The following is a 24285-nucleotide window of genomic DNA, read 5'->3' as shown; positions in this document are numbered from 1 at the left end:
CTGGCGTTGTTGTACAACAATACATACATACATAGAGTAGACCATCAATAGAAGGATATAATTGACCTGTTGCACAATTTCATTGACTCTTAGAAGCTACTGTTAGAAGCTACTAATATATGTATGGCTATAGTAAATATGTTATATCATCCCACCAAACCCACAACCTCATCCGGCCATTTCTTACCCCAAACCAAAGCCCGCGAAGGCACCCGCCCACCGATCGGGGCCAGGACGCGGACTTTGCCCTTCTCGCCATCCACGTCGGCAACGTATAGAAATCCCATAATGCTTGCGTCGCGGATCGCCGGGGCGGGGGCATTTGGCGGGGCGTGCGTGATTGCTAGGAGGGTGTTGGCGAGGAGGGAGGGGGCCGGGCCAGGCACCTTTTTCAAAGGAACGGAGAGGCCGTCGATGGGTGCTGACGAGGATGCCGTTGCTTCTGTACTTCCCGGCTCGTCTGAATGTGATGGTTGTTGGTTGGGGTCGTGGGATGATGGATCAACTCCTCCTCCTTCTCCTCCTCCGGTGAAGAAGGGGTCTCCCGTGCCCAGCTGGGATGGGTCGTATTCGTCTTCATCCTCGTCAACGGTTGGGGGGATGTAGTTGTAGATCGCTAGGGAGTTGAAATCGAGCTGTGTGGCGTGTGGCGAGAGCGTGACAAGGGTCGAGGTGGCGGAGAGGGAGAGCGCCGATGAGGCAGTGGACGGGACGGAGTTGCCGAAGAAATACGTTCGAATCTGGGACTCCCGCACGGCCTTCATGAACCCGACGTCGCGGTCAACGCACCCGCCGGACTTCGACAGCTTGACTACCGAGATGCGTTCGTCTGTGGCCACAGCGGACGCGCTGGACGTGGGCTTGTTGTCATAGTCCTTGACCATGGTGCTGTAGAGACGTTCGGAGCCAATGACAAGGATAGTGGAGACTGATAATAGGTCAGCACAAACAGCATGTTCTTGAGGTGGTGAAAAACGTACTCGAGAACTCGGTGATGATATGGTTGATCATTTGGAGACCTCCGGCCTTGCCCTGACTCAGGATGCCCGGCGTGTCAACAATGATGCCAGTCTCTCTGGAATCTTCATCCTCGGCCATACGGCCCATCACCGAGAGGGCAAGACGTGATACGATAGGCCGATAGATCATCCCGTCCGCCTCGAGCGGATTCTGTGAAGGATAGAAATACACCAGCGGCAGCTTGACGGGGACGGGGCTCGGCCCAGACATCGGACTACTCCCCCATCCCTGCTCGATATCGATCATGTTCCGAAACGCCGTGGCCGTCAGCGTCCCGGGGACACTAAGCATGCCCTCTGACGGATCGAGATTCACCACAATAGGCTGGCGTCCGCTCTTGACACCGTAGGCCGTCAGGATCTTCGCGAGACTCGTCTTGCCTGCATCTTCGGGTCCTAGGATGAGCACTCGCGGGCCATCTCTACCTGCAGCCTTGGCCTGCTGCCTCATCTCCTCCAGCGCAAAATGCACGTTCGCGTATTCCACCATCGGCGTCTCCTCCGCCGTGTACTCGCTCTGACACCCGCCGGCGCTCAGGCCGCGAGCAGCGCTGCCGTTGACCTCCCCGGGCAAGAACCCATCCAGCGAGGACACCGCATCTCCCGCGTTGACCTCCAACGTACAGCCATGCCAGGTATAAATCGCCGCCTTGGTGCCCGAAAACGTGTAGGTCTGCGACGGCGCGAGCTCTGTTCCGAAAAGTTCTGCGGTACCGGCCAGGAGCTATTGCACGCGCGTCAGAATTGATCAGATATACAACAAAGAGAAAAAGCAAAAGGACTCCCTACCTTTACCCGCACGGTGGTCCCAAAGGCGACTTCAAACCTCCATTCCGTTCCCTGCGACAAGCTGATCTGAGTAGGCGGAGCGGCAGCAAACGGTCTGTCTGCGGTGGGCTGCGTGAGCTCTAGACCAGGAAGGGACATTGCATACCTAGCCCAGAGAAGTCTGCAGAGACCAGGGGTTTGGTTTCAAGCAAGAAGAAAAAGGGATAATTTATACCAGATTAATATCAGGTCGAGGAATCTTAATTAATAGAGGTGGTGGTTCGTCCACCCGCAGTCGGAAGGCGGTGTTTTGCTTGTTTGCAACAATTGACTGTCAATTGAATCACTACTTTATTTATAACTGGAGTATGATGTAGCCCTCTATCAGTATACTATTATATCATATATTATTATACTTCATTATCGATGTAGTCCTGCATTGAAAGATTTTCATATTTTTTTTTCCCTCAGTGATATATCTTTCTAGGCTGCCCTTCTTCACAGCTGTCGACCGAACCGACTATCGTCTTGGGTAGAGGAGCAAACGCGCGTTCTGACAGAACAAGAGAGTAAGAAGAGACTGGAGTGAACGACAGAAACAGGCGAAAAACTTGTCATTTAACAGGTGTAGGTAGGGTCCAACAGTATTCCAAATCAAGTCATGTATAACCAGCTCGTCTTGGAGAACTCGTCGTGCGGAGAAAACAGGGTCAAGTTATTAGGAAAAAGGGGGATTTGAGAGTGAGAAGGAAATCGATACAATAAATACTGGGAATCACGGTTGGAAGTAATATATTCTTGGTAACGGAACGGGGGAGGGGGAGACAAGCAGACGGTACTCTGGACCCGGTGGTCAGACTCAAAGTCGTTAAGAAACACACAGGAATGGGATCGACATCGACACAGATATTACGTTGAGGTGGAAATTGCTGTTCGCTTGGTCGGCTAGGCTGGCCTAGAAGAAATAAGGAATTGCAGCTCTGTTGGGGAGGTCCAGTTAGTTGGGATCTGTTCGCGGTCAAGAGAAATCAGATGATATATAACTCACGCAAGAGCCAATGTGGCCGTCACGCCGACGAGAGCACGATTCCGTACGCGCTCCCGTTTGAGCTTTTCTTCCAGCACCCGGGCCTTCTTGGCCCGCTGCACTGGAAGATCTGAAGGTTCCTCACCGTCCTCCTCGGCGACTTCTTCCTGCTTGCGTTTCTTGGCGGCCTTGGGCGATGTGGACGCTTCGGCTGTGTCTTCTTCTCCCTGCTGCAGCTTCCTGGCTTCCTCGACCATCTCCTTGGCCTTTGCAATCATCTGCTCGGTATCGGCGGCCGAGGGCAAGTCGGGCAGGGAGATGGGCATTTCAACGGAAACAGTGGTCTTGGTCGTCTCCACGTCGCCCGTGGCCTCCACGGTTGATTCCACGTCCACTTTGACCTTCTCCCCCTCTTCCTTCGCTTCAACGGGCTCGGCGGTGGCAGCAGTCTTCTCGGCAGTCTTCTTGGACTTGGACTTCACACCCTCATCCTCCGCCGCCTCTTCGGCCTTGGTCTCGTCAATCACGTCCAGCTTTCCATTAGCCTTCCCCGATGCCGCGGCGGAAGATTCTAGCGCGGACTGCAGATCTGAGTTGGTGGCACTTGTGGATGCCGCAGCCGTCTCCTTGGCTGCCCTGGTCTGTCTCGGTTTGCGTGGCGAGACGGGTTTCTTGCTGGGAGAAGCAGATCGTCTGCTACGACGCAGCGTGGGCGCGGGTGCCAGTTCCGGCGCTTCCAGTGGGGGAAGATCAAACTTGGGCGGGGGAGTAATCTGCTTCTTCGCATTCGACGGGCTCTGGACAATCTCAGTTGGATCCAGCAGGGCGCGAACCCAGTCGTGCATCCCGTAATCTTTGGCTAAATCGAGGGCTGCACATCCACGTCAGTCAATCTATCTCGATTTCCTTCATTTTCCCCCCCACACAGGGCTCGAGGGAGTCAGCCCACCAAGTACAGGCGAAATCCAGACGTTACCAGCGATCTCATCCTCACTGGTCTCGTTTCGGGACTTCAGGTATTCTCTCTCAGATCGCTCCTCCTCCAACTTGGCCCAAGGGAATGCGATCTTGAACATCCCCGTGGCACTCACGAAACCATCCTTGCTCCGACGCTTAAATCGTACAAGTGAGCATATAGAAGACCGATGTAGACCAGGGCAACGAGACTTACCATCAAGAAGTACGTCTCGGGCGGCTGAGCGTGCGACGGGAAGATCTCGCTTCCTTTGAGATCTTTCGGCAACGGCGCACGAAGGTGGGCATACTCGAAAGGTCCGAGGTTCTCAGGCTTGGTCGCGTTGGACGTACCCACCTGCGCAGGCTTGACCGCGAGATGTGTCTTTCCCAAACGCCGGGATGCAAGCAACTCTTCGTCTGCAAAATTTGCGCAAAAAAAATGACAAACACATTAGCCAGGACGCTCTTCCCCGGCGACGAGGCGAGAGAAATTTTCAAGGGACTTACAAGGCGGTGCCGTATCGGAGAGAATCAGAGGGTTCAACCTTTTCGGAAGAGATCGCATCATGATGACAACCGACAGTATCGTAACAGGAGCCAAGAAGGCGGCGATGCGCTTCCTTCAGGTCTCGAAGAAGGGCTCAGTCACCCGAGCGACACGGCAAAAAAAAAAGCACAGGTGGGATTGCGACGCCAACGACGGCCACGTTGCAGGCGCGCGCGTTTTGTGTTTTAATCCGCCGGTGGTCCGGAAGGGAGAACAGTCAATGATGCTCTTGATCCGCAAGGAGCTCGGCCACCGAGTGCACGCACGTCTTCAGCGAAACGATCGGGGGGCAGCACTGTGATATGCAAACGACGCGTGCAGCGGTAAAAAAAAAGCGCGACGGGGTCGAATGGGGATAGATCGATAGATAGATAGATTAGGGGGGGGAAGGAAAGCAGTGCAGGTGGAATGGGGCGGACGTTTGGCGCGCTCAAATCACATACAGCGAGTCGTACCGTAACAATGCCCAGCATAGCAGCAACTTCCAAAAGTTGTCCTGTTGAATAGGCTATTGGCCAATGGGAATCTGCATAGGGCGGCTTGAAGTGGGGCTTGAGTGCTCAATGGTCACATGAGGCGGCACTGAAACAGTGGGTCCGGTACCTGTTGGCAAGGTATGATTGGCGGCTTGCGCCGTCCCCGGTATCTGACAGGTATCGTATCGTAACAGTAGGTATGCTGTAATGCAGCCTTGGTGCCTTGATTATCAGGCATGAATGTGTCCCGTCACCTCCTTCCTCCCTGTGGGAGGTGTTCATGCAGCATGCAGCATGTATGTGCTCTATGTCTTGAATTATGTTGGTCACAATGGGTGCAGATGCAGTTACAGCTCATACATGACGCCTAAGCTGCTGCCGGGACCTGGAGAATGTGATTCTGGCGACCTCTAGCTGTCTGCGAGCTCTATATAATCAGATATCTGCCAAGGAATAAGTTGAAGATGACTTCATCTGGTATCATATTATAGCCTTAAGGTATGCGTTTACTTCTCAGTCAAGAAAGCTGTCAGTTCAGAGGAAACTGGGGACAGAATGGCTGAAGAATGACTCACGAAAACCGTCTATGAAAGTCTAGACGATTTGACCCAATAATCAGAGAGCCCAGTTATCAACTCCCGAGTACCGTGTCAGGGGAACTCCATAGACAGTTGCATAGAGCGGCGCTCTTGCTCTGTGGCTAGGTTAGCTGGAGGGTTCCTGATGAACGACACTGTCAGTCGATTAGTCCTGTTGTCTTCAACTGCATTGCAACACAACCCGTCAATAATGAGTCTACCATCGTCGATCCGAGTACGAGATCCGAGCATGGCGGGTGACATATCAACAGGATGGAGCAGAATGGCTGTCAAGGCTCTGGTAAACTTGTTGACAGAGCTGTGGGCTCCAAATCAGCCGTGTTTCCATACAATTATCCTCGAAAATAAGCTCAAATTCAACTGGCCTTCCACCGCCAGTCAGCACAGCCGCTGCTCAGATTGTCACCAACTCCCAGAACTGCTCTTGTTGTCCCGGTTCAAGGGCAGAACAGCCTCGATATGGTCTCAGAAAAAAGAAACCCTGTCCGTCAATGACATCTTTCCGTTGGCCTGGAAGCCAGACCCATTTTGACCGTTCCTCAAGCATCCTTATTTGACCTCCTTCGCCCGTCCACCGCCTTTCCAACCCCACCGTGGCTAAAGAGACGACCGCCCAAGAGGCGACAATCTTATTTATTCTATTATTATTCTCCTTGAGAGACAGAGGAGCCCCTTTTCCCTTTGCTGCTTCGAGCTGTCTTCCTTCATCTTCACCTGTTCAGGGACCTCAAGTTATAAACTACCTACCTGGTATCTCGGTCTTACCCGTGCCACGAACCTTGGTTCCCTATCAATAAGGAGTACCCCGCCGCCCGATACAAAACATACACCACCACACCTCTATCTCACACAGAAATAATGGCCGACCACGAGGATGATCTCACTGCCTCCAAGACCGCTGGCTTCAAGGTCGGCGAGAAGAAGACTCTCGAAGAGTACACAAAGCTTGGTGCGTTGGTATCGTCTCATCCTGCGCTTACTAGATATCCAACCCGGGGGGGGGGGGGGGGCTGGAGTACTTTCACTCTCCATCCGGCTTTGTGGACGATATCTTTGCTCGCTGGATTGCAATTGCTTATTATTCCCCTTGGTTTCCCCACAATCCGTAATCTCTGAGGCTGACAGTAATGCTTTCGGAACAGACCAAGAAGATGAGGCGATGAACCGCTGGAAGGCGTCGCTGGGATTGAACACGGGAGAACCCGTCGGCAACCCCAATGACCCGCGCAAGTGCATCATCAAATCGCTCGCGCTCGAGGTGGCCGGACGGCCCGATGTGGTGATTGATCTGGCCTCAGATGAGGCGGTGAAAACCCTCAAAGAGCACCCTTTCACAATCAAGGAGGGCGCCACGTTCCGCATCAAGATCAACTTCCAGGTAAACCACGAGGTGCTCAGCGGTCTGAAGTATATTCAGGTGGTGAAGCGAAAGGGTGTCCGGGTTAGCAAGGATGAGGAGATGCTGGTAAGTCGAGTCAGGGAAGAAAAATATTCAATTGACTGGAGAATATACACCCTCTAACTTCACTCTGATAGGGAAGCTATGCCCCCAGCACAACCGACAAGCCCGTTTATGAGAGACGATGTGAGTACCCAATTCCCCGGATGTAAATCATATATTCATCGTGGTCCCCCGACCTTAACTCACCTCTGCGCAGTTAACCCCGAGGAGGCCCCGTCTGGTCTGCTGTACCGCGGCACATACGATGCCGTGTCACGATTCGTTGATGATGATGACCATGCCCATCTCCAGTTCGAGTGGACCTTCAAGATTGCAAAGGATTGGTAGTCAGGGTTTCCATAGAGCAAATAAATATATTTATACGATTTTTGGAATGACTTTGAGAAATGCGACAATATATCATTTCTATAGAGAAATATATATAGGTATACAAAAGCAGAGAATTGCAAGCTTTTACGGATAGAGCCAGGGTGGTCTATTACATGAGGCATTGATCAATTCTTTTATGTACCAAACTCCCCGAGTTGACAAAAAAAAAAGGGGTATCACAAAAAGTAGTCGATGACGGGATTCTGACCATCCTTGTTCTGCTGAGCCTGCTGCTCGCTGCGGTGGATGTCGTTCTCTGGGGCGGCGTCGAAGATATTAAAGAAGCGCTCGCCCGTGTCGCTGACCTCGAGCACGCTGGCCAGGTTCCCGCAGCGGTAGCAGTAGTTCGGGGCGCTCCAGACTGTGCTCAGCCGGTCGTCGTACAGCACCTGATACCCTTCTTGGCAAAGCTGGTGGGCGCGCAGGATGTGCGACATGCTGTTCACCTCGAGGAACTTGCGCACCACCTGCGCGCCAAAGGTGTATCCGGCACCACGCGGGGAGAGGGAGAACTCGTCCCGCTCGGTGTCCGGGTCGGACCAGACCAGGTCCGCCATCGGGCCCTCGTGCGGGATCTCCCGGAAGCGATCGATGATCTTGATCTGGTCGATGGAGTGGATCGAGGGAGACAGGCCCCCGTGCACGCAGAAGATTTGGTCGTTGATCACCACGCTGAGCGTCAGGAAGTCGAACATGTCGGTGAAGTAGTGCCAGACGTTCGCGTTGCCGTACTTGCGCGCGCATTCCGTGTAGAACCCGTACGACTGCGTCACCCCGCGTGACTCGTGATTGCCGCGGATGAGATGCACTCGCTGGGGATACCGGAGCTTCAAGCAGACGAGCAGCGAGATCGTCTCGACACTAAACAAACCACGGTCCACGTAATCGCCTACAGATCATCAGCTTATGTCCCATATAGAATGATTTGTAACCTTCTCCGTTTTGCCTTTCCCCCCTCACCTAAAAACAGATAGTTTGTGTTCGGACAGAATCCGCCGATTTTGAAGATCTCGATCATGTCAAAGAACTGGCCATGGATGTCTCCAACAACGGTGACGGGGGCAGCGATATGGACCACATTGCTCTCCTTCATCAAGAGTTCCTTTGCTTTGGCACAGATCGCCTCAATAACCGAGTCTGCTAAGAGCTCCTTTCGGTACAATCGCTCAATGCATTCATCCAGATCGATACTTGCTATCATAAATCATCAGCCATGGTCTCTTGATCCCGCATCCGACACTCCATTTCAATTTTTGTTCTTTTTTTCAAGGCCTATCGGTACGTACAGGGAAGGCCCGGCATGGCGGCGGCGGCGGATTCGGACCTCGGAGACCAACAGGCCGACGACGACAGCGGTGACTTGGCGGACGGAAATAGGTCTCAGCTCAAAGCTGGTACGAGATGACACGAGAGATGTCAAGGAGGTCGTAGGGGAGGGCCAACTAGGAAGGCAAAAGGCTCGTGTAAGGATAGTGTGTCTGAGATCTTCCGGCCACCGCTCGCATCATGACCACCAGCTCGCACTGGGAAATGAGTCAGGTTCAAGTACGCCGGGTCGAACGAAGGCCAGCGTCTGCTCCCGGTGGCTCGTGGGGGGGGTTTCACGAAGCCAAATCGTATCGAGGACTAATCTGGCGACATTCACGGGGCCAAGACGACTTCCGTGATGGCGGCTCAGCAGCTCTCAAATATGGTGAATGTTATCGCAATTTCGAATGTGTCGTTGACGCCAGGGGATTCTGTCCGAGGTCACCGCCTTTTATATCAGGGAAAGACTAGGAATTAATAAAGGATCAATCATTTCATGATAATTGTCATAAGAATAGAGATTAAAAGTAGAGGCAGGGATAAAGGCAAAGTAAACTGTTATTCATTTCTAGTATTATAGAAATCCTGTATCTCCAAGAAGCTTGGGTATCGACTCATTGTATATATTTTGCCAATTTGGGCACAATGTTGAATGTAGTATCTAGATAGTGGGCTATATATATCTTCAAGATATATCCCCTACAATAGACGTTGGGACTCCTTCTTCACTGTTTCTCTGTCGGAGTCGGTTTCCTCCTCTTCGTCATCTTCGCCATCATCTTCTTCGTCATCATCATCCTCCTCTTCTGTCTCTTCTTCTGATTCTTCCTCGTCCTCCTCTTCCCCGGAATCAGTCTCCTCCTCCGAGTCCGTTTCTTCCTCAGTTTCGCTCTCCTCATCGTCCAGCCATTCATCAAGGGTCCTTCCCTTGCCTGCGTTGGTTGCTGCCCCGTTCTTCTGAGGTCCGGATGCAGGTGCAGCAAGGGTGTCGTGGTCTCTAAGCGCTTTGTCGAGGCGTTCGCCTGCTGTGGTGGGCGTCTTTTCGGCCATATCATTTTTGACGTCTCTCAGACGGGAGTCGGGTTCCTGTCCCGGTTTAACCCTGATCGGAAGAGACTCATAGCCTTTGAGGCCATTGGAACCAGCGGCTGCGCCGACAACCAACGTAGAGGTCCCGATGAGGAGATCTTTGCGCGTTTCTGATGGACTGGGGGCGTACGGTACTGGTTTCGGCGCCAGAAGCAGTAAACTAGCCAGTTGTGTAGACCGAGGGTCTGAGAGCAGTGCTTTGTATAACCTGGCGCGGTCCCGTAAGTCATACGAGACGTCATACCGGGTAAGAAGCAGGATGTATCGCCAGAGTAGAGTGATTGTATCTTCCTTTGGTGGTTCTTGCTGCTCCTCCTCCTGCCTTTCTTCCTTCTGCTCGTCTGCCCATTCGTTATTGACTGTTATCCCGCCAGAGACATTGGGTTTAGGTTCCTCGGCTTCCTCGGCCGGCGGGTTTAGCAGGAGATGGTGTAAGTAGACCTTGGCACCGAGGAGGACGATCTGCTGTTTTGTCACCTCTGATTCATCCGAAAATCCCTTAACTAAGATGCGTAGGACATCTGGTGCAATGTTTTGCTCCGGTTCGGCACCGGCGTACTCGCCCACGAGCCAAATAATAGTGGCTCTTGCCTCGGGGTTTGTTGTCGATCCAAGATGTTTGACCAATTCGATAACTGTCCGCTTGTGAGAAGCAGGGTCCTGCTGGATCATGTGGCGAATAACAGTCAATGACTCCGACACCAGGGTATCATCTAAGCTCGACACTTGAGATAAAAGAACGCGGAGGCAGTGGTTGGCGGTGTTCATATCATTCTGGGCGCAGCGCCCAATGGCGCGCACGCACTCGCGCACCAGATCCGGATCAGTGCCGCGAGAAAAATGCTCCAGCTCGCTGATAATCACACCCTTCCAATGCAGCCCACAGTGAGGGAACAAAATCGTTAGCAACTCGAGCTTGAGACACCAGATATGAGACGGCTCATTGGCATGGATCAGGAAATGCGACACGTATTTCGCGAACATCGTCGGGTGATGCAAAGCAACCACGACAATGTTGTAGAGGGCAACATGCTGGATATCCTGAGGACTGCGGAGCAAGGCAACCAGAGGGCCAACTGCAGCAGCAATGTAATCTGGAGGTGCTAAGTAGAGAAAACAGCGAACAACGCTCATGATCACAGCCGAATTGCGACTTTGCAGCAGTAGCTTACAGCTGCGAAGGAAGAGTTCCAAATCTGGATGCAAGACCTCCACTTCTGTCCCGTCTTCAGCAGCAGGATTATCTGCGACTTCGTCATCTTCATCCTCGTAAAAGCCTTTGGTGGTCGATTTGTTAACCCGTTCGGTCTTTCTAGGAAAACATTTTCGCCCGTAGTTGGTTAAGAGACGCAAGGTCGCCAACTGAGCCCACTCATCCATATCCACTAGCTTTTTGACCAGACTCCGGTAGTGTTGGTGGATGAGGTCAATCCGATCCGGGCAGACATCTAAGAAAGCAGCGACAGCCGGCCCGACCACGAAATACTGGGAATCACCGAGCAGTGTCGACAGATAGCCAATCAGCTGTGGCAAACTGCTGGGGTCTAAGCGATAGCATTTCGGAATAGCCAATGCAGCAGCCTTGCGAACATGGGGGCTCATATCTCCGCAACCTCTTTTTATCGCCAGAGACACGATCTGACTGATCACAGGCACCCGAATGCCAGACATGGTACGAAGAGCCATAGCTCGGACCTGCGGGTTCTGGTCTGTGAGCGACTTTTGTATCGCATTGATGGACAAGAGTGCCAGGTCTGGTTCTGCTTCGGCATGGTGGACAAGGTAGATATACACCAGCTTCTTGACCTCGACATTCGGATTGGCCACGTTCTTGACAACCGCGGAAAAGAAGTTGAGGGAGGCTTCTGACGGATCATTGCGATACATAATCTAATTTCAAAGAGGTTAACCATCAGCCAAGGCATTTTCAACTCCCATAGATCTCCAGGTACACAAGTGATATGATCTTACCGAAATGACCTTGCGCATCCCATCGAGAACCTCCCGTTCATTGCGACTGTCAAGCAGCTTCTTGATATGCGGCACACTGTAGCTTTGAGAAGTGTAGTCCGGGGCTGTCCCTCTACTCAACGTCGCCGACTGTGCTGCCTCCAGCGTGAGCTCTCGAGCTGTTCATACAGTGCTGTGTTAGCGGATGACACAACCCCCATCTATCACGTTCACCCCGAATCAATGGCCCATACCTGTTTCCAGCATTGAAGAAATCCTTGAAATCGTCTCCATTTTGACCCCAAAACAGCCCTACCAGGGGGGGCAACACCGACCGAAAGTGTGCTTTGTGGAAGTTCCGGGTCGGGCAGGTTGGCTTGTCGAATTGGCGGGTGGAAGTTGGAGGTGGGACAGTGCCAAAATCCCGCCATGGGAGATAAGCGCAGTAATCCATGCCCCCATCAATAAACCCACCTACAAGCTCCCTTTGAGTCAGGTACACCTCGGCTGGAGAAATGACACTGGCATATGCGAGATAAAGGCAATGTCGAGGGGCTATTGGCAGCTGATTTCAGCTTCTACGAGTGAAATATGACGCTTACTCGCAAGATCTACTCTTGCAATCTTGTGACTGATTTTCTGGACTATCTTCTCCACGACTCCGAGAGGGAAACGACTTTAGTGGTCTGTTCGTCGAGAGAGCGATTTCTCGAACAGCTGTATGCTGCGATTCATTTGAGCCAGCCCGACCATGGGGCGGAGGAGCCTCATGAGCAAGCCGACGGTGACGTGAGCTCGCAAGGGTTTCCCGACATCTCGCTGTCCAAATACCAACGCTTACTCACAAAAACCATCGGCCTGCTAGGAAGATCACGGCGGGTCAAGCTGGTATTTTGCCAGACTGTGGAAACCCTGCGTGCATACATCTCGGTGCTGCCTGTTGTCTGGGCCAAGCATGCACCCGCCTCGGGGGAACAGCAGGTCAGACAGCCTCTACTTGCTGTTTTGAATTTACTGGAGCTTCACCGTTTGAGCTCAGAGTTTTCGGCGCAGGGGCTTTCGCGGACGCTGGCGACTATGGTCGAAATGGCTGCGAGCGTGGGTTCAGACCTACTGCTCTGCGAATGCAGAGATGCTACTGGTGTTTCCGGTATCGACAGCGGACAGAGATTATGGTTCGGCAATGTACCGATTCTCAGCAGCGCTATCCGGATCGGGGGAGACGATGGAGCGTGGAGTGGCCATGGAGTACCGGTGATTCGCGTCGTCCAGAGGTGGTTTGAATTTGATGACCACTGCCCGGCCTTACAAGCAACTACAAACAGCTAGGCTAAAAGGAAAGGAAACACAAAAAAAGGACTTAAAGAAATGTATGTACCGCTGGTCAATATGACGAACCATAAATCATTCAAGTGGGTATCCTAGAGCCAACCCTAGAACTCCTGAATCCTACAAAAACACCCAATAAAAAGAACCATAACCAGCCATATATTTCGTTACAGGCATTTCTCCATCTCGGTGATGTATAGCTTGATGTGAGATTCGAGCTTGATGTATTGGTCGTGGGCGCTGTGTATCTCGTTCTCGATATTCTCTTTGAGGTCGGTCATCTGGATAAGAGTTAGAGATGGTGTCAGAGCAGAGTGAGAGAGAGAGGAGAGCGAGCGTACCTTTTTCTCTGTCTGTTCAATTGCGATTCTTCTTCTTTCAATATCACGCTGCTTCTCTGCACGTTCTTCCCGCAGCTGCTTCTGGACATTGCGAAGCTCCTCCATCCGTGCCTGGGCAATTTCCGCCTTCTCCTGGGCATTCTTCCGTAATGTCTCAATTCTTTCATGCCACCGTGCTAGTTGGCGCTGTAGAAGCTTCTCGGTCTGCTCCACTTCTCGAACATTATTGCCGCGCTCGGATATAGCCTCCTTGTTCCTGACGGCCCGTGATTCTTCGTCATCTTCCTTCTGAAGCTCCACGGATATGTCCTCGAGTAACTTGATGCAGGCTTGAATGTCATTGGAAACCACCGTAAAAGTATCCGAAGATGTCTGTAATGCGCGGGCTCGCCTCTCCATAGCGTCGATATGTACCTTCTCCCGCACCAGATTCTCGGACAGTTCTGTCAATGACGATTGCAGGGTAGCGGGGCTCTCCAATACGTAAGGTCGGAGCTTCTCTGTCTCCTGCCGACTGCGGACAAGCCTTTCCATCTTTTCTTCAAGCGAGGTCTGGCGCCTCGCCTTCTCTGCTTTGACGCGTTCCAAATTTTCCGCCACCCGCTCCTGGGTTCTCCGTAAATCGAGCAATCGAGCCTTTAGTTCGTCGTTGCGCCGCACTTTTTCCTTAACCTGACTTTCGACCGCCTTCTGACTGCGTCTCATTTCCTCCAGGCGCTGTTCCATCTCCTGATTCTCTGCAAATAGGGTCTCTATCTGTGCTTTCGTCTTCTCCGTCTTGTTGAAGTGCTCGTCGATGACGGCGGTTTGCGACTCGCGGAACCGGACAAAGTTGATCAGATAGGAAAAGATCTTGACAAGTCTATCGTGCGTGGGCTTGGTCAGGTCTGTGAAAGTGAAATCGTTTACTCCGCACTATACCACAGCCGGTCAGTTAGCCAGAGGGGTTGTTTCGTCCAGCGAGGGGTCGGTCAGTATTACCTCCATCAGCAGTCGTTTCAGATTCACAAAGAATCCCATCAGATTCCGCGTATCAAGAGGAACAATATCCGCAAAATCACCACCAACATCTTCCGCTGCAGCGCGCATCCCAGGCTCGACGGTTTCCCGGGTAATATTCATGAGGAGCTCAGCAAACCATTCCAGCACCATCTGGATCTGCTGTGCGTTGGGCTTGAGCAGATCGGCCGCTGTAAACGGAATACCAATATCATTGATACATCCCGCGATCTCCTTATCGGGCTGGTCCTGCTGTCAGCGCCCAGCCAGACGAGGAAAGGGACAACGGTAAGGGGACCCAGAACAGGGCACTCACCAGACGCATCAACGCATCGTTTTCATCTTCCTTCTTGCGGCCTCGGGCATGCTGCTGCTGAGAGCCATGAAACTGCTGGCTCATACGATGATTGTACGCCATGGTGTGTCCGACCGACAGGCTACCCAGGCAAGGTCAATAGGCGACGGGGATGTTTATTATTATTATTATTATTTATAATGGTCGTTGTTTACCCGCACGAGGGACTGACGGAGCGACCGGAAGGGGACTAGCGCGACTCGGAGGGGTAGGCGGTGCAAACAACCCAAACACTCTTTTGCAGAATGACTCGTTCAGGCGAGCACAAAATCCATATTGGATTCTGTCCCAGCTGTTGAAACGTCTACACGGGGTTATTGCGGCTCGCTGGGGCTGCGTATAACAGCAAGATGGCGACTGCTAAGGATGCTTCGGCTGGTTCCGCCAACAAGCCATTTGAGTAGGTGGCCTTTTCTTCAAGGCATTGCTTGATGGACATAGACAGCGTTGCTGATGCCTGGGGTGTTTTTAGTATTGTCGCGACATACAATAATCTCCTGCGCTCTGATCCCGACTTGACGATGCCCATTGCGGCCATCGAAGCCTTGGTCCTTCTGCTTACACACTCTCCGTCATCAACAATATCTGAGACGCTGGACCTGTTGGAAAAGTCCACAGCCGATCTGAAGAAAGCCATCCCGAACCCCATCGGCCTCTCCGCTGGAACCGACCTTTTCCAGCGGTACCTGATCACAACGCTGCAGAGACCCGGGCAGCTAGGCCCAGCGGGGGATTTCAATGCCATTCGAGCACACCTTCTGTCGAATGGACGGCTGTTCATCCGACGTGCTAAAGAAAGTCGAGACAAGATTGCGACATTCGGACGAGGGTTTGTGCGCGATGGAAGTACTGTCCTCACAAACGGTGGATCTCGTGTTGTTGCCTCACTGCTGCAACATGCTGCGGGGGAGAAAGGTGGCCCCTCCGCCGTGCGGTTCCGAGTGATCTACGTGCTCTCCTCGGCAAAGGGGAACCTGGAGAACCACCACGCAGAGCCAGAGGGCATGGAAACCGTGCGCGCCTTACGAGCCGCGGGGGTCCCGGTCGCCACGATCCCAGAATCTGCCGTTGCCTACTCTTTGGGCAAGGCAGATGTGGTCATTGTCGGTGCTGAGGGCGTGGTGGAGAACGGCGGGATTGTCTCCCGTCTGGGGACGTACCAGATCGGCCTGCTGGCCAAGGCGATGGGCAAGCCCTTCTACGTCGTGGCGGAGAGCCACAAATTCGTCCGTCTATACCCCTTGGGCCAGTATGACCTCCCGATAGAACAGCATGTCATCGACTTCAAGACGGACGAGGACCTCACCGACGAAGCTCACCCCAGCGATTGCACTGACAAGGCTGTTCTCGGCGAGGCTGTCGATTTCACACCCCCCCATCTGATCTCTGCCCTGATCACAGACAGTGGTGTCCTGACTCCTAGTGCCGTTAGTGAAGAGTTGATCAAAATATGGTTCTAAGATGGGGACCAAAAGAAAAGAAAAAAAAATCCATGACTTGACGCTAGTTCCCCTGCGAAACCCTTCTTCATACGGCGAGCCCAAACGCTGAGCCCATTGAACAAATACAGGCCAGAATGATATCAATGCAGATATCGTATTTCGACTTGTTATGGGGGGAAAACCACCCAGTCCGACCGATTGATCCATCACGGCCCTTCAGCCGACCCTGCCACTCTCCTCCGTACACGTCATATCAAAAGTATGAATTACGAAGCTACAGACAGGGTCCCTCTTTTTAGTTTTATGATCAGTCCTTGCAAGTTCAGGCCTTGGCTATTCGCGGGAGCGTTTCGAAGATTAGGATACTTGGTACGAGTGGGCTGTACACATAGCAAAAGAAAGACTATGTAATATGTACTAGTTTCTTCTATGACTGCACTTATGAAGCCGTTTAGAAAAATATACACCATTCTTTTTAATGTCATGTTCATATATACACCGGCCATGTGTCCAGTTGTAGTTATCATAGTATCGTCAGTCGTGATGCGTTCTCAGGTCGGTAGGAAGTATCGAATCTCGAGCAAGGCTGGGTCTTTTCTTTTTCAAGCCCAGCAACACGGTCGTATAATCAAAGAAAATCGTCACTCGTCATATTCGTCAATCATCACGGGGCGTACTCCACAGCCCTGAGTACGGGGTAGAGGTAAATAGTAGTAGTTCTCAGTTGGCGATCTGTTTCAGATAATGGATGCTCTGTAAGTCGAGCACCTGCATCGAGGCAAATGCATAGAGGAGGAAGTATCCGAAGGCAACGAATAGCCACAGCGCTTCCATTTCGCTCTCTCTTTCTTTTCGACTGTTGATACCGGCGAGGGTTTCACTAACACTCCTATGGGAGAAGTGTCATGCAAGTTAAAAGAGTAGTAGGCTAGTAGAAGCGCAAGTCCCCCCTTCAATGCCTGGTAATCCAACGGGAAATCGCTTTTTCTTTTATTTAACAACTCTACTCTGCCCTCCCCTCCCACATGTCACAGAGAGAAAAAAAAAACCAAGGACAAGAGAAATTCTCGGTACACACAAAAGCGGGGTACTAATTCCAGAGGAGGGGGAACGAAAAAAAAATCCGAGGGATACCATGCCATCTTCTGTCCACTTGATGGACAGAGCACAACGACCTTTAGGCTTTCATACCCATCTTCGGAGGCTCGCGGATACTGATGACTCGTCACGCATCACGAATCAACTCCACCGGTTAAGGTGTGGACTCTATAGTCTCTGGAGTACCTGTGCTCGGGCCCAGGCGGTGTATACTACACATGAGTACTTGGTTTAATGGGTTGTTTATCAGATTTGGTGAACAATAAGGATGCGGTGAAGGAAGGTTACGGGCTCGCCTCTGTCGTGATTGGCAGGAGATGATGGAACGACCTTGACGTGTTGTCAGTGACAGGCACATTGTTCGGTCAGGTCGATGCAGAGGTTACTCCATTCCTTCTTGATTGTTACGTGGGTGATTCGTCCTGAGGCTGAGCAGTGAACAACAGAGATATGGTCCATCTTCCAATTCCGACTCCTCGTCCTCCGATAGGCAAGAAGAAAAGAGAGAGTAAAAAAAAAATAAAACGGGTCGGACCTCGCCAGTCGTCCAGTCAAAGAATTGTTCTGGAATAATGTCGACGATGGGGATTGTCGCCCAACGGGAATACAGAATAATGGTGGTGGAAATTGGACAGTGGACACTGACTGGATCGTACCCCCCTTGTGGTAGAGGGAGGGGGAAGATGACTGCTGTCAATTTCTCACCCCCCCCCTTCCCCCTTCCCCTCGTGTGCAGATTCTCTCTACCAAGCATCCGAGATCCTGGTCTCTATCCCGGCCGTTATCTTTCTGTGTTCTCGTCGGGTCGGTTAGTTGCATTTGATTCCCGGGCAGGTTTCTAACCAACCGTCCTGTGTTCAAACGATGCAGACACAACCCTCCGCGGTTGACTCGTATGAGATGAAAGCGGATGGAGCTGATCCCGAAAATTCGCGAGCCAGAGAGTCATCGTCCGAGAACGAAGCTGGCCACACCGGCACCTCTTGGTCTATCAAGAAATTCCTGGCGCGACGCAGGAGTCGCAGATACCGTGTGCTTGAGAGAGAGACCAATCGGCTGAGGAAGCGACCCTCATAATAGAGCCATCCTTGAGGACTCTACAGTCGTGCTGTACAATCTTCGCTCTGACAAAGAGTTTCGTGGTTTTATCCCCTCCCCCCCCCTTTCTGGAGGAATAACGTGCCATTTGAGGTCTCTAGACTCTTAGACCTAGTGACATCCCGCTGGACTACCAAGCCATACTACATACATACCTTTGCATACGATATAAACAGGCTACGGAGTATACTGAATTCCTGATCCAACTCCATTGATTATACGGAATAGTATGCTAGAGGACACTGGAGTCTGTACAGAGTACGGTCTCTACGGACTCTACTACTACATACGGTACATACAATTCCTATCAACAGCTCAATCCATTGCTTGCTTTTTCTCCGTATGTGATACGTTGTGGGAATTGGTCTACCCATAACCCCCCACCATGTCGACGGCCAACACGTCACAGTTCAACGTGGCTCGCCATGATCCACCGCATCTAGAGAGATACTGTAGGGATGGATCTTCAATTTATTCCCTCCCCCCCTTCTTCTTGTACAGAGTACGAAAAAAAAACAGCCTCAGAGATGAGGTGGTCATGACGGACCCCGACCGACTCACCGCACTGCCAATTGTGCGTGCCTTGGGCGGCACGGCGTTTGCAGCTTCACGACAGATCGGATACCCGCACGAGGACTGCTCTGTTTCCCAATGATTTTACCGATGGGAAGTACTCCATTGAGAGTCCTCCGTTCTGAATGACAGCGAATGGCAATGTCACTTGTCGATGACCCCCCCCCCCCTGGGAGCACTCCTTACCATGTACGGAGTACATCCCGGATAGTTGCAAGGATAGGTCAGGCTACTAATCCTACGGCATGAACTCTGAAGGGCATGCCTGGGGGTAGTTCTCCGAAGAAGAAGGGGGGGGACGGTTGCGCACGGAGTCCGGAGTGGATTTTTTCAGATGGAATTGGATGATGTCATCCAATTGCACGGTGACTGAGCCGTCTCCATCAGGATGTGCATTGACGTACGAAGGTATGGATTGTCTGAAAGGAGTCTGGAATATACGGAGTACTCTGTCGACTACATCAACTACGGTACATCTACGGAGTACATACCACTCTGTACAGAGTACTCCATACCTATGACTTACTACTTACCTTACTACCTATACGGAGTTTGTACGGAGTACCAAACGCTTAACATCTAGCCCTGTGTCATATGTCCGGCTGTCTTGCAGATAGAATTAATATGGGCCGTCCGGAACTACTCCGTATGTGGATAGGTAATATCGACAGCGAAATTACTCCGAACGCCAAGGCTAAGCCGGTCCCACTGTCTGTAGTAGTATGTACCTAGTCAGTAGTTACTATATAGACATAGCCATCAGAAAAATTGAGACATGAGGTACTCTGTAGTATGTCTTGACTGGAGGTAAGGAGTGAACATAGGGATACTAGTTGATAGTATGTAGTAATATGAGATGGCTACCAAATTGATATTATCAGTTAGTATTTACGAAGATACTCCGTACTACCATAGGTAAATAGGTAGGTACCTAGGTAACTAACTAATTACGACGCCTCGTCAACTAAATCTCGTTAGTAGTTAGTTCCTCCTCTTACTCCGTATGTCTCCGTAGAATTATGCAAGGTACAGCAGATCAGACTCAGGATCTCGATCAGAGACTAGGTACAGAGTATAGATCATGGGGAGATAGCATAGAATATAGATCGTGACTTGTACAGTATGTAGTATGTAGTAGGGTTGAATTATTGATTATTGTTATTGATATTGATATTGTTGAAATTACCTTCTCCATCAAGCCCCATTCTCCATAATGATTGCGGGACGTGGAAATTAATCCCATGGAAAGAAAGGGGCGGTGACAGGCGGGAAGCAAAAGAAGACTTTGGACGGTCCAGGCCTAAGATTGAAAGATTCAACAACGGTCAGCAGGTCGGAGGAAGGTACCGACTGCATAGTAATTACTTGGTACTCGCTACCTAGAAAATACCTTGTCATAAGAATATAGTATCAGAAGATAATATGAATGATATAAATTATTCTGGTCTTCCCCACACCAGGAACGGCCTAAACAAACAGGCTGAGACAGTCAGTCAGTCTATGACTGAAAGCAATCGAGAGTCCTGGATAAGTGTTTACTACGGAGCACTTGTGGTTAGTTACCAGGTAACTAACAAGATGGGTAGTTCAGTCCTCTGTAAGCCTAGCCACTACTAGTTAACCCAATAATTAATACTAAAGCCTTTTGACTTACGAGAATCGACGATCACCGAGTCACATTTTTTTGTGGCCTGAACCTGCTTCGTGCCTTAACGGATTCCCTGAGTCCCTCCCGTCCAGGCGTCCACTGTCCTGTCCAGTCCAGTCCAGTCCAGTCCCTTCCCCTTCTTCCTGCAACCTCTGCTCGTCTGCTCGCCCTCATCCACGTGTCGAGCTCTTCATCTGTCTTTTCCATCCGGTGTCATTGTCATTTCTTCCCGGTCATCTCCCATCTTCTTCGAAACATCATCCACCGCTATCCACCGACTCTTCACCACTTTCTCACGTGTCTCCCGGTCTAGAATACTCCCACCTACTACCTACCTACCTACCTACCACCCCTCATGAATTCAGTCACCCATCCCCGATCCATCGAACAGGAAACCGCCTGTGTTTGACCAACCAGCCAGTGAGCTGAGCACAAGGGTGAGCGAGACCTTGATCTCTCGGGTCGCCCTTGTTGGCTACCACCGCCGCCATCACCACCACCACCACCACCCCCATCCCCGATCCATCGAACAGGAAACCGCCTGTGTTTGACCAACCAGCCAGTGAGCTGAGCACAAGGGTGAGCGAGACCTTGATCTCTCGGGTCGCCCTTGTTGGCTACCACCGCCGCCATCACCACCACCACCACCACCACCAACACCAACACCAACACCACCCCCTCCCCCTTCCCACCCATCAGCCATGGCGATCTGGCCGTTCGGCCGCAAGAATAAGCGGCATACGATTCAGTTTGGGACCTCGGATACCGCAGGGATCCCGTCCCTGTCTACCTCAGAGTCCGCGCCCGGACTAGTCAGGAAACCATCTCGCAAGCGATCCAAGCGTCAGAAGCAACAGCGATACTCGCAACCCCCGGAGGACGGGTCCTTTACCGCCGCGCCCTTTTATCATACCGGTGGCCCCCTATCCGAGGTTGATGGGCACTCCAAGAAGAGCAGCAGTCGGAATCCCTCGGTGCGCCACGACCTGCATTTCGATGACCACACCTCTCGCTCGAGTGTGGGGGGAGGACAACATGAGAAGCACCAGGGGGGGTCCGTCATCGGGAGGACTTCGTCGATACTCCGACGGAAACCCAGCCAGAGCAACAACAACAATAACAATAATGGGCCCTCAGTACTGCGGAGGAAGTTGAGCAAACGAAAAGCCAACGAGATCGCCAGAGAGCACGAGATCCGTCTGCTGTCCTCCTCTCCCATCGATATCCCCCGGCGACCCGTCGCCCTGGTTCACGATAACTTTTCCGTCGATACCGGCCGCACACCCCGGGCGACCAGTCGACGCTCCGACCGTCATCTCTCCGCCGATCCGGGCCTTTTCATCCGCGACTCCGCCGCTTCCTCCATGACTGACATCTCCGAGTCATATACCTTCAAAGTCAACGCGTTTGCTGCCTGGACGCCGCGACCGGCCATCCGCTACGTCGAGACTCCCCGCACCCCCCGTGCACTGTCGGCGGCCTCCACACGGCGTGAGAAACGGCCGGTCCTGTCCATCTCCGAAGAGGACATCCAGTCAAAGAAGCGGGTCGAGGAGCTGGCTGATGATCTGGACGCCGGGGCCTTGAGAGAACTGTTGGAACGGGATCGGCGTCGCCGCGAGCGGAAGCGATTGGACGAACAGGAACGCCTACAACGCCGACTTCAACGCCGAGCCGAGCGACAGCAGCAGGAGGACCGCCGGGCCGCCGAAGAACTGTCCACTGGCCATGTCACTGACGAGGGTTTCGTGGAGGTCCCTCGTGGCAGGTCAATCATAACAAATGCTACTACTACCACCACCACCACCACCACCACTACCACTACCACCTCCACCAACGCCGACGATTTCATCTCGGCGGACCCTTCCACTCGTGCGGGAGAGCCACGAGACCGTGAGGTCGTTGCGGCTGCTCCGACTAACCCAACAGGCTCCTGGCTCCGTGACCCCTCCAAGGATAGCAAACGCATGAGCCAGGAGTCCTTTGAGAGCGTTCACGTGATAGGAAACCTGGATGACAGCTCTATCCGGGCGAAGAGACTGGGCCAGCGCCGGAGCCTGGCCCTCTCGCAGAGCACCGTTTCGGATTCACCCCGGCGCCACGGAATCGGCAGTGCCAACACCTCGCAGATCTATGACATGGCGCGCGAGTCGACCTCGGACGTCTCGCGGACGATCGACTCGGAACGACGCTTGTCGGATACCAGCGGGAAACACATGAGCTCGCTCTCGTCCTTCTTCCGCCGGGGCAGCTCACGACTCAAGCGGAGCTACCGGGAACGCGTGCACGACCACGCCTCCGACTTCTCCAACACCTCTCACGAATCCTTTTTCAAGGTCCAATCCCAACAATCTTCTGGCCCGCCACCCTACACAGCACCCAAGACTTTCCTCCGTCCGGGCACAATTCAGCGGCCCTTCTCCAAATTCACCGAACATTTTGACGATGATGAGCCCATGTCTCCGCCAGACTCGCGTCTACAGTCCCCAGATATCCCAGAGACGATCTTCGACCACTCTCCTCCGGACGAAGGGGAGGTGGTGGTGGAGGAGGAGGAGGAGGAGGAGGAGGAGGACACCTACCTGCACGTCGGTACCGACATTCCCGTCTCATCCGTCGCGAATAATTCGAATGAAAGCTCAAGTCGTCACCGGTCGTGGGTCGTGGACAGCTTGGATGCCGCCGCAGTGGCGGCCGATAATGTACCGTTGTCTCAGTCCCTGGCTTCGATCGACTCGGAAGGCTCCTGGATGTCCGGGCAATTCCTACGTCGGATCTCGAAGCGAGCCAGCACCAACCCCCGGGGCTCCAGCCTCGCATCTACAAGCCGGTTCGCGGATGGAGAGCAGCAGCAGAAACAGCTCCCCGGTGAGGACTACTTTGCCCGGTTCACGCCGTCCGGCGATGATGACGATGAAGGTGACGACGACGACCACCATCACCACCATCACCACGACGACGAGGCACGGGAGTCGCCTGAAGACGACACGGTCAATTTCGAGGTCGACTTGACTACTACATCTCGACTGTCCCCCGCCGACGAAGCGGAGGAGACCTGGCATGAGGAAGTTGCCAAGCGGCCGACGATTGTCAATCCCATCCTTCGTCCCAAATCCAACCAGGGGCTTTTAAACTACGTCTCAATGATTTCTGACGAGGCAGATGATTAACCTAGGTATTATTATCTTCTTTTTTTTTCATTATTTCTATTTACTATTATTCATTGATTCAGTATCTCCCAGATACTTGTACTCTATTCTAATTCCTCTTCTGCTCATTTTTTACCTCCCCCCATTCTCTCTCTCTCTCCCTCTCAAACCCCTCATATTGCTTTGCATAGCATTCCCCATCTCACCCTAGTCACTCTTTACCTACCACCTTTCCTTTGTCTAGACATATGACTTCCAAGGGGCCATGATTGCCTCTATGAACCCCATCACCTTGTTAGATACCCCTGTTTATGTACATATAATTATTATCCATTAATAAATAGTTTTATTAAACATTCATTCTAGAAAGTACCCTGTACCTAAATACTACTACTAGCCAGGCCAACTCCACAGCATTCCAGACCCTTAAATTTGTAAGCGGATCACGTCATCTGCCGCGCCCCTAAAATCTCTCTCTACCTAATGAACAGCAGTACCGAAAGTAACAGTACCACCACTTCTACCTCACATAATCCGACTTATCCAGGTACCTTTACCTAAGTCTCTGTGCATCTCCCTGACAAATCATTTTCCCAGGTAAATCTTTCTTCTTCTTCACTGCTTAATCATCCTTGAGAAGCCTATGACGTGCACATAGCTCCCCGCTCTCCTCTCCCCCCGC

At 52.2% G+C, this 24285-nt stretch overlaps 13 protein-coding genes across 13 annotated transcripts; 4 read left to right on the top strand and 9 right to left on the bottom strand.

Moving 5' to 3' along the window:
* Nucleotides 1-53: 53 nt before the first annotated feature.
* ASPZODRAFT_126856 (hypothetical protein) lies at nucleotides 54-2085 on the bottom strand. Its single transcript, XM_022721597.1, has 3 exons — nucleotides 1809-2085; nucleotides 981-1743; nucleotides 54-928 (listed from the first exon to the last, which is right to left on the bottom strand). The coding sequence occupies exons 1-3, from the start codon at nucleotides 1944-1946 to the stop codon at nucleotides 147-149; spliced, it is 1683 nt and encodes a 560-aa protein (XP_022585399.1). The 5' UTR covers nucleotides 1947-2085; the 3' UTR covers nucleotides 54-146.
* A 746-nt stretch (nucleotides 2086-2831) lies between these two features.
* ASPZODRAFT_56728 (hypothetical protein) lies at nucleotides 2832-4339 on the bottom strand (the record flags this gene model as incomplete). The annotated part of the gene is made up of 4 exons (XM_022728630.1): nucleotides 2832-3685; nucleotides 3764-3926; nucleotides 3986-4188; nucleotides 4279-4339. 4 exons carry the CDS (start codon nucleotides 4337-4339, stop codon nucleotides 2832-2834), a joined length of 1281 nt encoding a protein of 426 aa, XP_022585398.1.
* Nucleotides 4340-4421: 82 nt separating this feature from the next.
* On the bottom strand, nucleotides 4422-4934 carry ASPZODRAFT_281685 (hypothetical protein). The gene is made up of 2 exons (XM_022728114.1): nucleotides 4922-4934; nucleotides 4422-4877 (listed from the first exon to the last, which is right to left on the bottom strand). The coding sequence occupies exon 2, from the start codon at nucleotides 4789-4791 to the stop codon at nucleotides 4504-4506; it is 288 nt and encodes a 95-aa protein (XP_022585397.1). The 5' UTR covers nucleotides 4792-4877; nucleotides 4922-4934; the 3' UTR covers nucleotides 4422-4503.
* A 1154-nt stretch (nucleotides 4935-6088) lies between these two features.
* On the top strand, nucleotides 6089-7291 carry ASPZODRAFT_280989 (hypothetical protein). The gene is made up of 4 exons (XM_022728112.1): nucleotides 6089-6342; nucleotides 6536-6858; nucleotides 6930-6978; nucleotides 7052-7291. Exons 1-4 carry the CDS (start codon nucleotides 6252-6254, stop codon nucleotides 7180-7182), a joined length of 594 nt encoding a protein of 197 aa, XP_022585396.1. The 5' UTR covers nucleotides 6089-6251; the 3' UTR covers nucleotides 7183-7291.
* A 103-nt stretch (nucleotides 7292-7394) lies between these two features.
* ASPZODRAFT_126849 (hypothetical protein) lies at nucleotides 7395-8960 on the bottom strand. The gene is made up of 3 exons (XM_022721596.1): nucleotides 8511-8960; nucleotides 8185-8418; nucleotides 7395-8113 (listed from the first exon to the last, which is right to left on the bottom strand). Exons 1-3 carry the CDS (start codon nucleotides 8524-8526, stop codon nucleotides 7401-7403), a joined length of 963 nt encoding a protein of 320 aa, XP_022585395.1. The 5' UTR covers nucleotides 8527-8960; the 3' UTR covers nucleotides 7395-7400.
* A 155-nt stretch (nucleotides 8961-9115) lies between these two features.
* On the bottom strand, nucleotides 9116-11962 carry ASPZODRAFT_126848 (hypothetical protein). The gene is made up of 3 exons (XM_022721595.1): nucleotides 11826-11962; nucleotides 11593-11750; nucleotides 9116-11511 (listed from the first exon to the last, which is right to left on the bottom strand). Exons 1-3 carry the CDS (start codon nucleotides 11863-11865, stop codon nucleotides 9232-9234), a joined length of 2478 nt encoding a protein of 825 aa, XP_022585394.1. The 5' UTR covers nucleotides 11866-11962; the 3' UTR covers nucleotides 9116-9231.
* A 128-nt stretch (nucleotides 11963-12090) lies between these two features.
* On the top strand, nucleotides 12091-12900 carry ASPZODRAFT_21392 (hypothetical protein; the record flags this gene model as incomplete). The annotated part of the gene is made up of 1 exon (XM_022727851.1): nucleotides 12091-12900. The coding sequence occupies exon 1, from the start codon at nucleotides 12163-12165 to the stop codon at nucleotides 12898-12900; it is 738 nt and encodes a 245-aa protein (XP_022585393.1). The 5' UTR covers nucleotides 12091-12162.
* Nucleotides 12901-13128: 228 nt separating this feature from the next.
* Nucleotides 13129-14842, bottom strand: ASPZODRAFT_280430 (hypothetical protein). The gene is made up of 5 exons (XM_022728110.1): nucleotides 14557-14842; nucleotides 14223-14483; nucleotides 13537-14156; nucleotides 13242-13487; nucleotides 13129-13181 (listed from the first exon to the last, which is right to left on the bottom strand). Exons 1-4 carry the CDS (start codon nucleotides 14656-14658, stop codon nucleotides 13418-13420), a joined length of 1053 nt encoding a protein of 350 aa, XP_022585392.1. The 5' UTR covers nucleotides 14659-14842; the 3' UTR covers nucleotides 13129-13181; nucleotides 13242-13417.
* Nucleotides 14540-16295, top strand: ASPZODRAFT_280259 (hypothetical protein). The gene is made up of 3 exons (XM_022728109.1): nucleotides 14540-14995; nucleotides 15068-16097; nucleotides 16166-16295. The coding sequence occupies exons 1-2, from the start codon at nucleotides 14946-14948 to the stop codon at nucleotides 16053-16055; spliced, it is 1038 nt and encodes a 345-aa protein (XP_022585391.1). The 5' UTR covers nucleotides 14540-14945; the 3' UTR covers nucleotides 16056-16097; nucleotides 16166-16295.
* Nucleotides 16296-16926: 631 nt separating this feature from the next.
* On the bottom strand, nucleotides 16927-18007 carry ASPZODRAFT_280245 (hypothetical protein). The gene is made up of 2 exons (XM_022728108.1): nucleotides 17532-18007; nucleotides 16927-17465 (listed from the first exon to the last, which is right to left on the bottom strand). The coding sequence occupies exons 1-2, from the start codon at nucleotides 17887-17889 to the stop codon at nucleotides 17290-17292; spliced, it is 534 nt and encodes a 177-aa protein (XP_022585390.1). The 5' UTR covers nucleotides 17890-18007; the 3' UTR covers nucleotides 16927-17289.
* A 2402-nt stretch (nucleotides 18008-20409) lies between these two features.
* Nucleotides 20410-20695, bottom strand: ASPZODRAFT_126842 (hypothetical protein). The gene has a single exon (XM_022721594.1). It carries the CDS (start codon nucleotides 20659-20661, stop codon nucleotides 20473-20475), a length of 189 nt encoding a protein of 62 aa, XP_022585389.1. The 5' UTR covers nucleotides 20662-20695; the 3' UTR covers nucleotides 20410-20472.
* On the bottom strand, nucleotides 20609-21255 carry ASPZODRAFT_280184 (hypothetical protein). The gene is made up of 2 exons (XM_022728106.1): nucleotides 20970-21255; nucleotides 20609-20924 (listed from the first exon to the last, which is right to left on the bottom strand). Exons 1-2 carry the CDS (start codon nucleotides 21148-21150, stop codon nucleotides 20794-20796), a joined length of 312 nt encoding a protein of 103 aa, XP_022585388.1. The 5' UTR covers nucleotides 21151-21255; the 3' UTR covers nucleotides 20609-20793.
* Nucleotides 20777-24027, top strand: ASPZODRAFT_280211 (hypothetical protein). The gene is made up of 4 exons (XM_022728107.1): nucleotides 20777-20905; nucleotides 20974-23612; nucleotides 23652-23897; nucleotides 23970-24027. The coding sequence occupies exons 2-3, from the start codon at nucleotides 21156-21158 to the stop codon at nucleotides 23679-23681; spliced, it is 2487 nt and encodes an 828-aa protein (XP_022585387.1). The 5' UTR covers nucleotides 20777-20905; nucleotides 20974-21155; the 3' UTR covers nucleotides 23682-23897; nucleotides 23970-24027.
* The last annotated feature ends 258 nt before the right edge of the window (nucleotides 24028-24285 follow it).

This window comes from Penicilliopsis zonata, assembly GCF_001890105.1.
Source record: "Penicilliopsis zonata CBS 506.65 unplaced genomic scaffold ASPZOscaffold_1, whole genome shotgun sequence".
Classification (NCBI taxonomy): Eukaryota; Fungi; Ascomycota; class Eurotiomycetes; order Eurotiales; family Aspergillaceae; genus Penicilliopsis; species Penicilliopsis zonata.
The sequence above is the reverse complement of the archived record's forward strand: the minus strand, read 5'-3'. Positions and strand labels throughout refer to the sequence as shown.

What these genes read in the sequence shown, in the direction of transcription:
- ASPZODRAFT_126842 (XM_022721594.1), bottom strand. Translation starts at nt 20,661, where the DNA reads ATGGAAAAGACAGATGAAGAGCTCGACACGTGGATGAGGGCGAGCAGA.
- ASPZODRAFT_280989 (XM_022728112.1), top strand. Translation starts at nt 6,252, where the DNA reads ATGGCCGACCACGAGGATGATCTCACTGCCTCCAAGACCGCTGGCTTC. An exon ending in CGAAGAGTACACAAAGCTTG is followed by an intron (nt 6,343 to 6,535) that starts GTGCGTTGGTAT and finishes CTTTCGGAACAG; the next exon opens with ACCAAGAAGATGAGGCGATG. An exon ending in GCAAGGATGAGGAGATGCTG is followed by an intron (nt 6,859 to 6,929) that starts GTAAGTCGAGTC and finishes TCACTCTGATAG; the next exon opens with GGAAGCTATGCCCCCAGCAC.
- ASPZODRAFT_280245 (XM_022728108.1), bottom strand. Translation starts at nt 17,889, where the DNA reads ATGCTTGGTAGAGAGAATCTGCACACGAGGGGAAGGGGGAAGGGGGGG. An exon ending in TCACCCACGTAACAATCAAG is followed by an intron (nt 17,466 to 17,531) that starts AAGGAATGGAGT and finishes CAACACGTCAAG; the next exon opens with GTCGTTCCATCATCTCCTGC.
- ASPZODRAFT_126848 (XM_022721595.1), bottom strand. Translation starts at nt 11,865, where the DNA reads ATGGAGACGATTTCAAGGATTTCTTCAATGCTGGAAACAG. An exon ending in TTCTTCAATGCTGGAAACAG is followed by an intron (nt 11,751 to 11,825) that starts GTATGGGCCATT and finishes CTGTATGAACAG; the next exon opens with CTCGAGAGCTCACGCTGGAG. An exon ending in GGATGCGCAAGGTCATTTCG is followed by an intron (nt 11,512 to 11,592) that starts GTAAGATCATAT and finishes CTTTGAAATTAG; the next exon opens with ATTATGTATCGCAATGATCC.
- ASPZODRAFT_280259 (XM_022728109.1), top strand. Translation starts at nt 14,946, where the DNA reads ATGGCGACTGCTAAGGATGCTTCGGCTGGTTCCGCCAACAAGCCATTT. An exon ending in TCCGCCAACAAGCCATTTGA is followed by an intron (nt 14,996 to 15,067) that starts GTAGGTGGCCTT and finishes GGGTGTTTTTAG; the next exon opens with TATTGTCGCGACATACAATA.
- ASPZODRAFT_126849 (XM_022721596.1), bottom strand. An exon ending in CACAAACTATCTGTTTTTAG is followed by an intron (nt 8,114 to 8,184) that starts GTGAGGGGGGAA and finishes GATGATCTGTAG; the next exon opens with GCGATTACGTGGACCGTGGT.
- ASPZODRAFT_281685 (XM_022728114.1), bottom strand. Translation starts at nt 4,791, where the DNA reads ATGCTGGGCATTGTTACGGTACGACTCGCTGTATGTGATTTGAGCGCG.
- ASPZODRAFT_280211 (XM_022728107.1), top strand. Translation starts at nt 21,156, where the DNA reads ATGGCGATCTGGCCGTTCGGCCGCAAGAATAAGCGGCATACGATTCAG. An exon ending in TCTCAATGATTTCTGACGAG is followed by an intron (nt 23,613 to 23,651) that starts GCAGATGATTAA and finishes CTTCTTTTTTTT; the next exon opens with TCATTATTTCTATTTACTAT.
- ASPZODRAFT_126856 (XM_022721597.1), bottom strand. Translation starts at nt 1,946, where the DNA reads ATGTCCCTTCCTGGTCTAGAGCTCACGCAGCCCACCGCAGACAGACCG. An exon ending in GGACCACCGTGCGGGTAAAG is followed by an intron (nt 1,744 to 1,808) that starts GTAGGGAGTCCT and finishes CGCGTGCAATAG; the next exon opens with CTCCTGGCCGGTACCGCAGA. An exon ending in TATCATCACCGAGTTCTCGA is followed by an intron (nt 929 to 980) that starts GTACGTTTTTCA and finishes ACCTATTATCAG; the next exon opens with TCTCCACTATCCTTGTCATT.
- ASPZODRAFT_280184 (XM_022728106.1), bottom strand. Translation starts at nt 21,150, where the DNA reads ATGGGTGGGAAGGGGGAGGGGGTGGTGTTGGTGTTGGTGTTGGTGGTG. An exon ending in TCCTGTTCGATGGATCGGGG is followed by an intron (nt 20,925 to 20,969) that starts ATGGGGGTGGTG and finishes GTGGTAGCCAAC; the next exon opens with AAGGGCGACCCGAGAGATCA.
- ASPZODRAFT_280430 (XM_022728110.1), bottom strand. Translation starts at nt 14,658, where the DNA reads ATGGCGTACAATCATCGTATGAGCCAGCAGTTTCATGGCTCTCAGCAG. An exon ending in TGAAACGACTGCTGATGGAG is followed by an intron (nt 14,157 to 14,222) that starts GTAATACTGACC and finishes GCTGTGGTATAG; the next exon opens with TGCGGAGTAAACGATTTCAC. An exon ending in CTCGAGGACATATCCGTGGA is followed by an intron (nt 13,488 to 13,536) that starts GCTTCAGAAGGA and finishes AGGAACAAGGAG; the next exon opens with GCTATATCCGAGCGCGGCAA.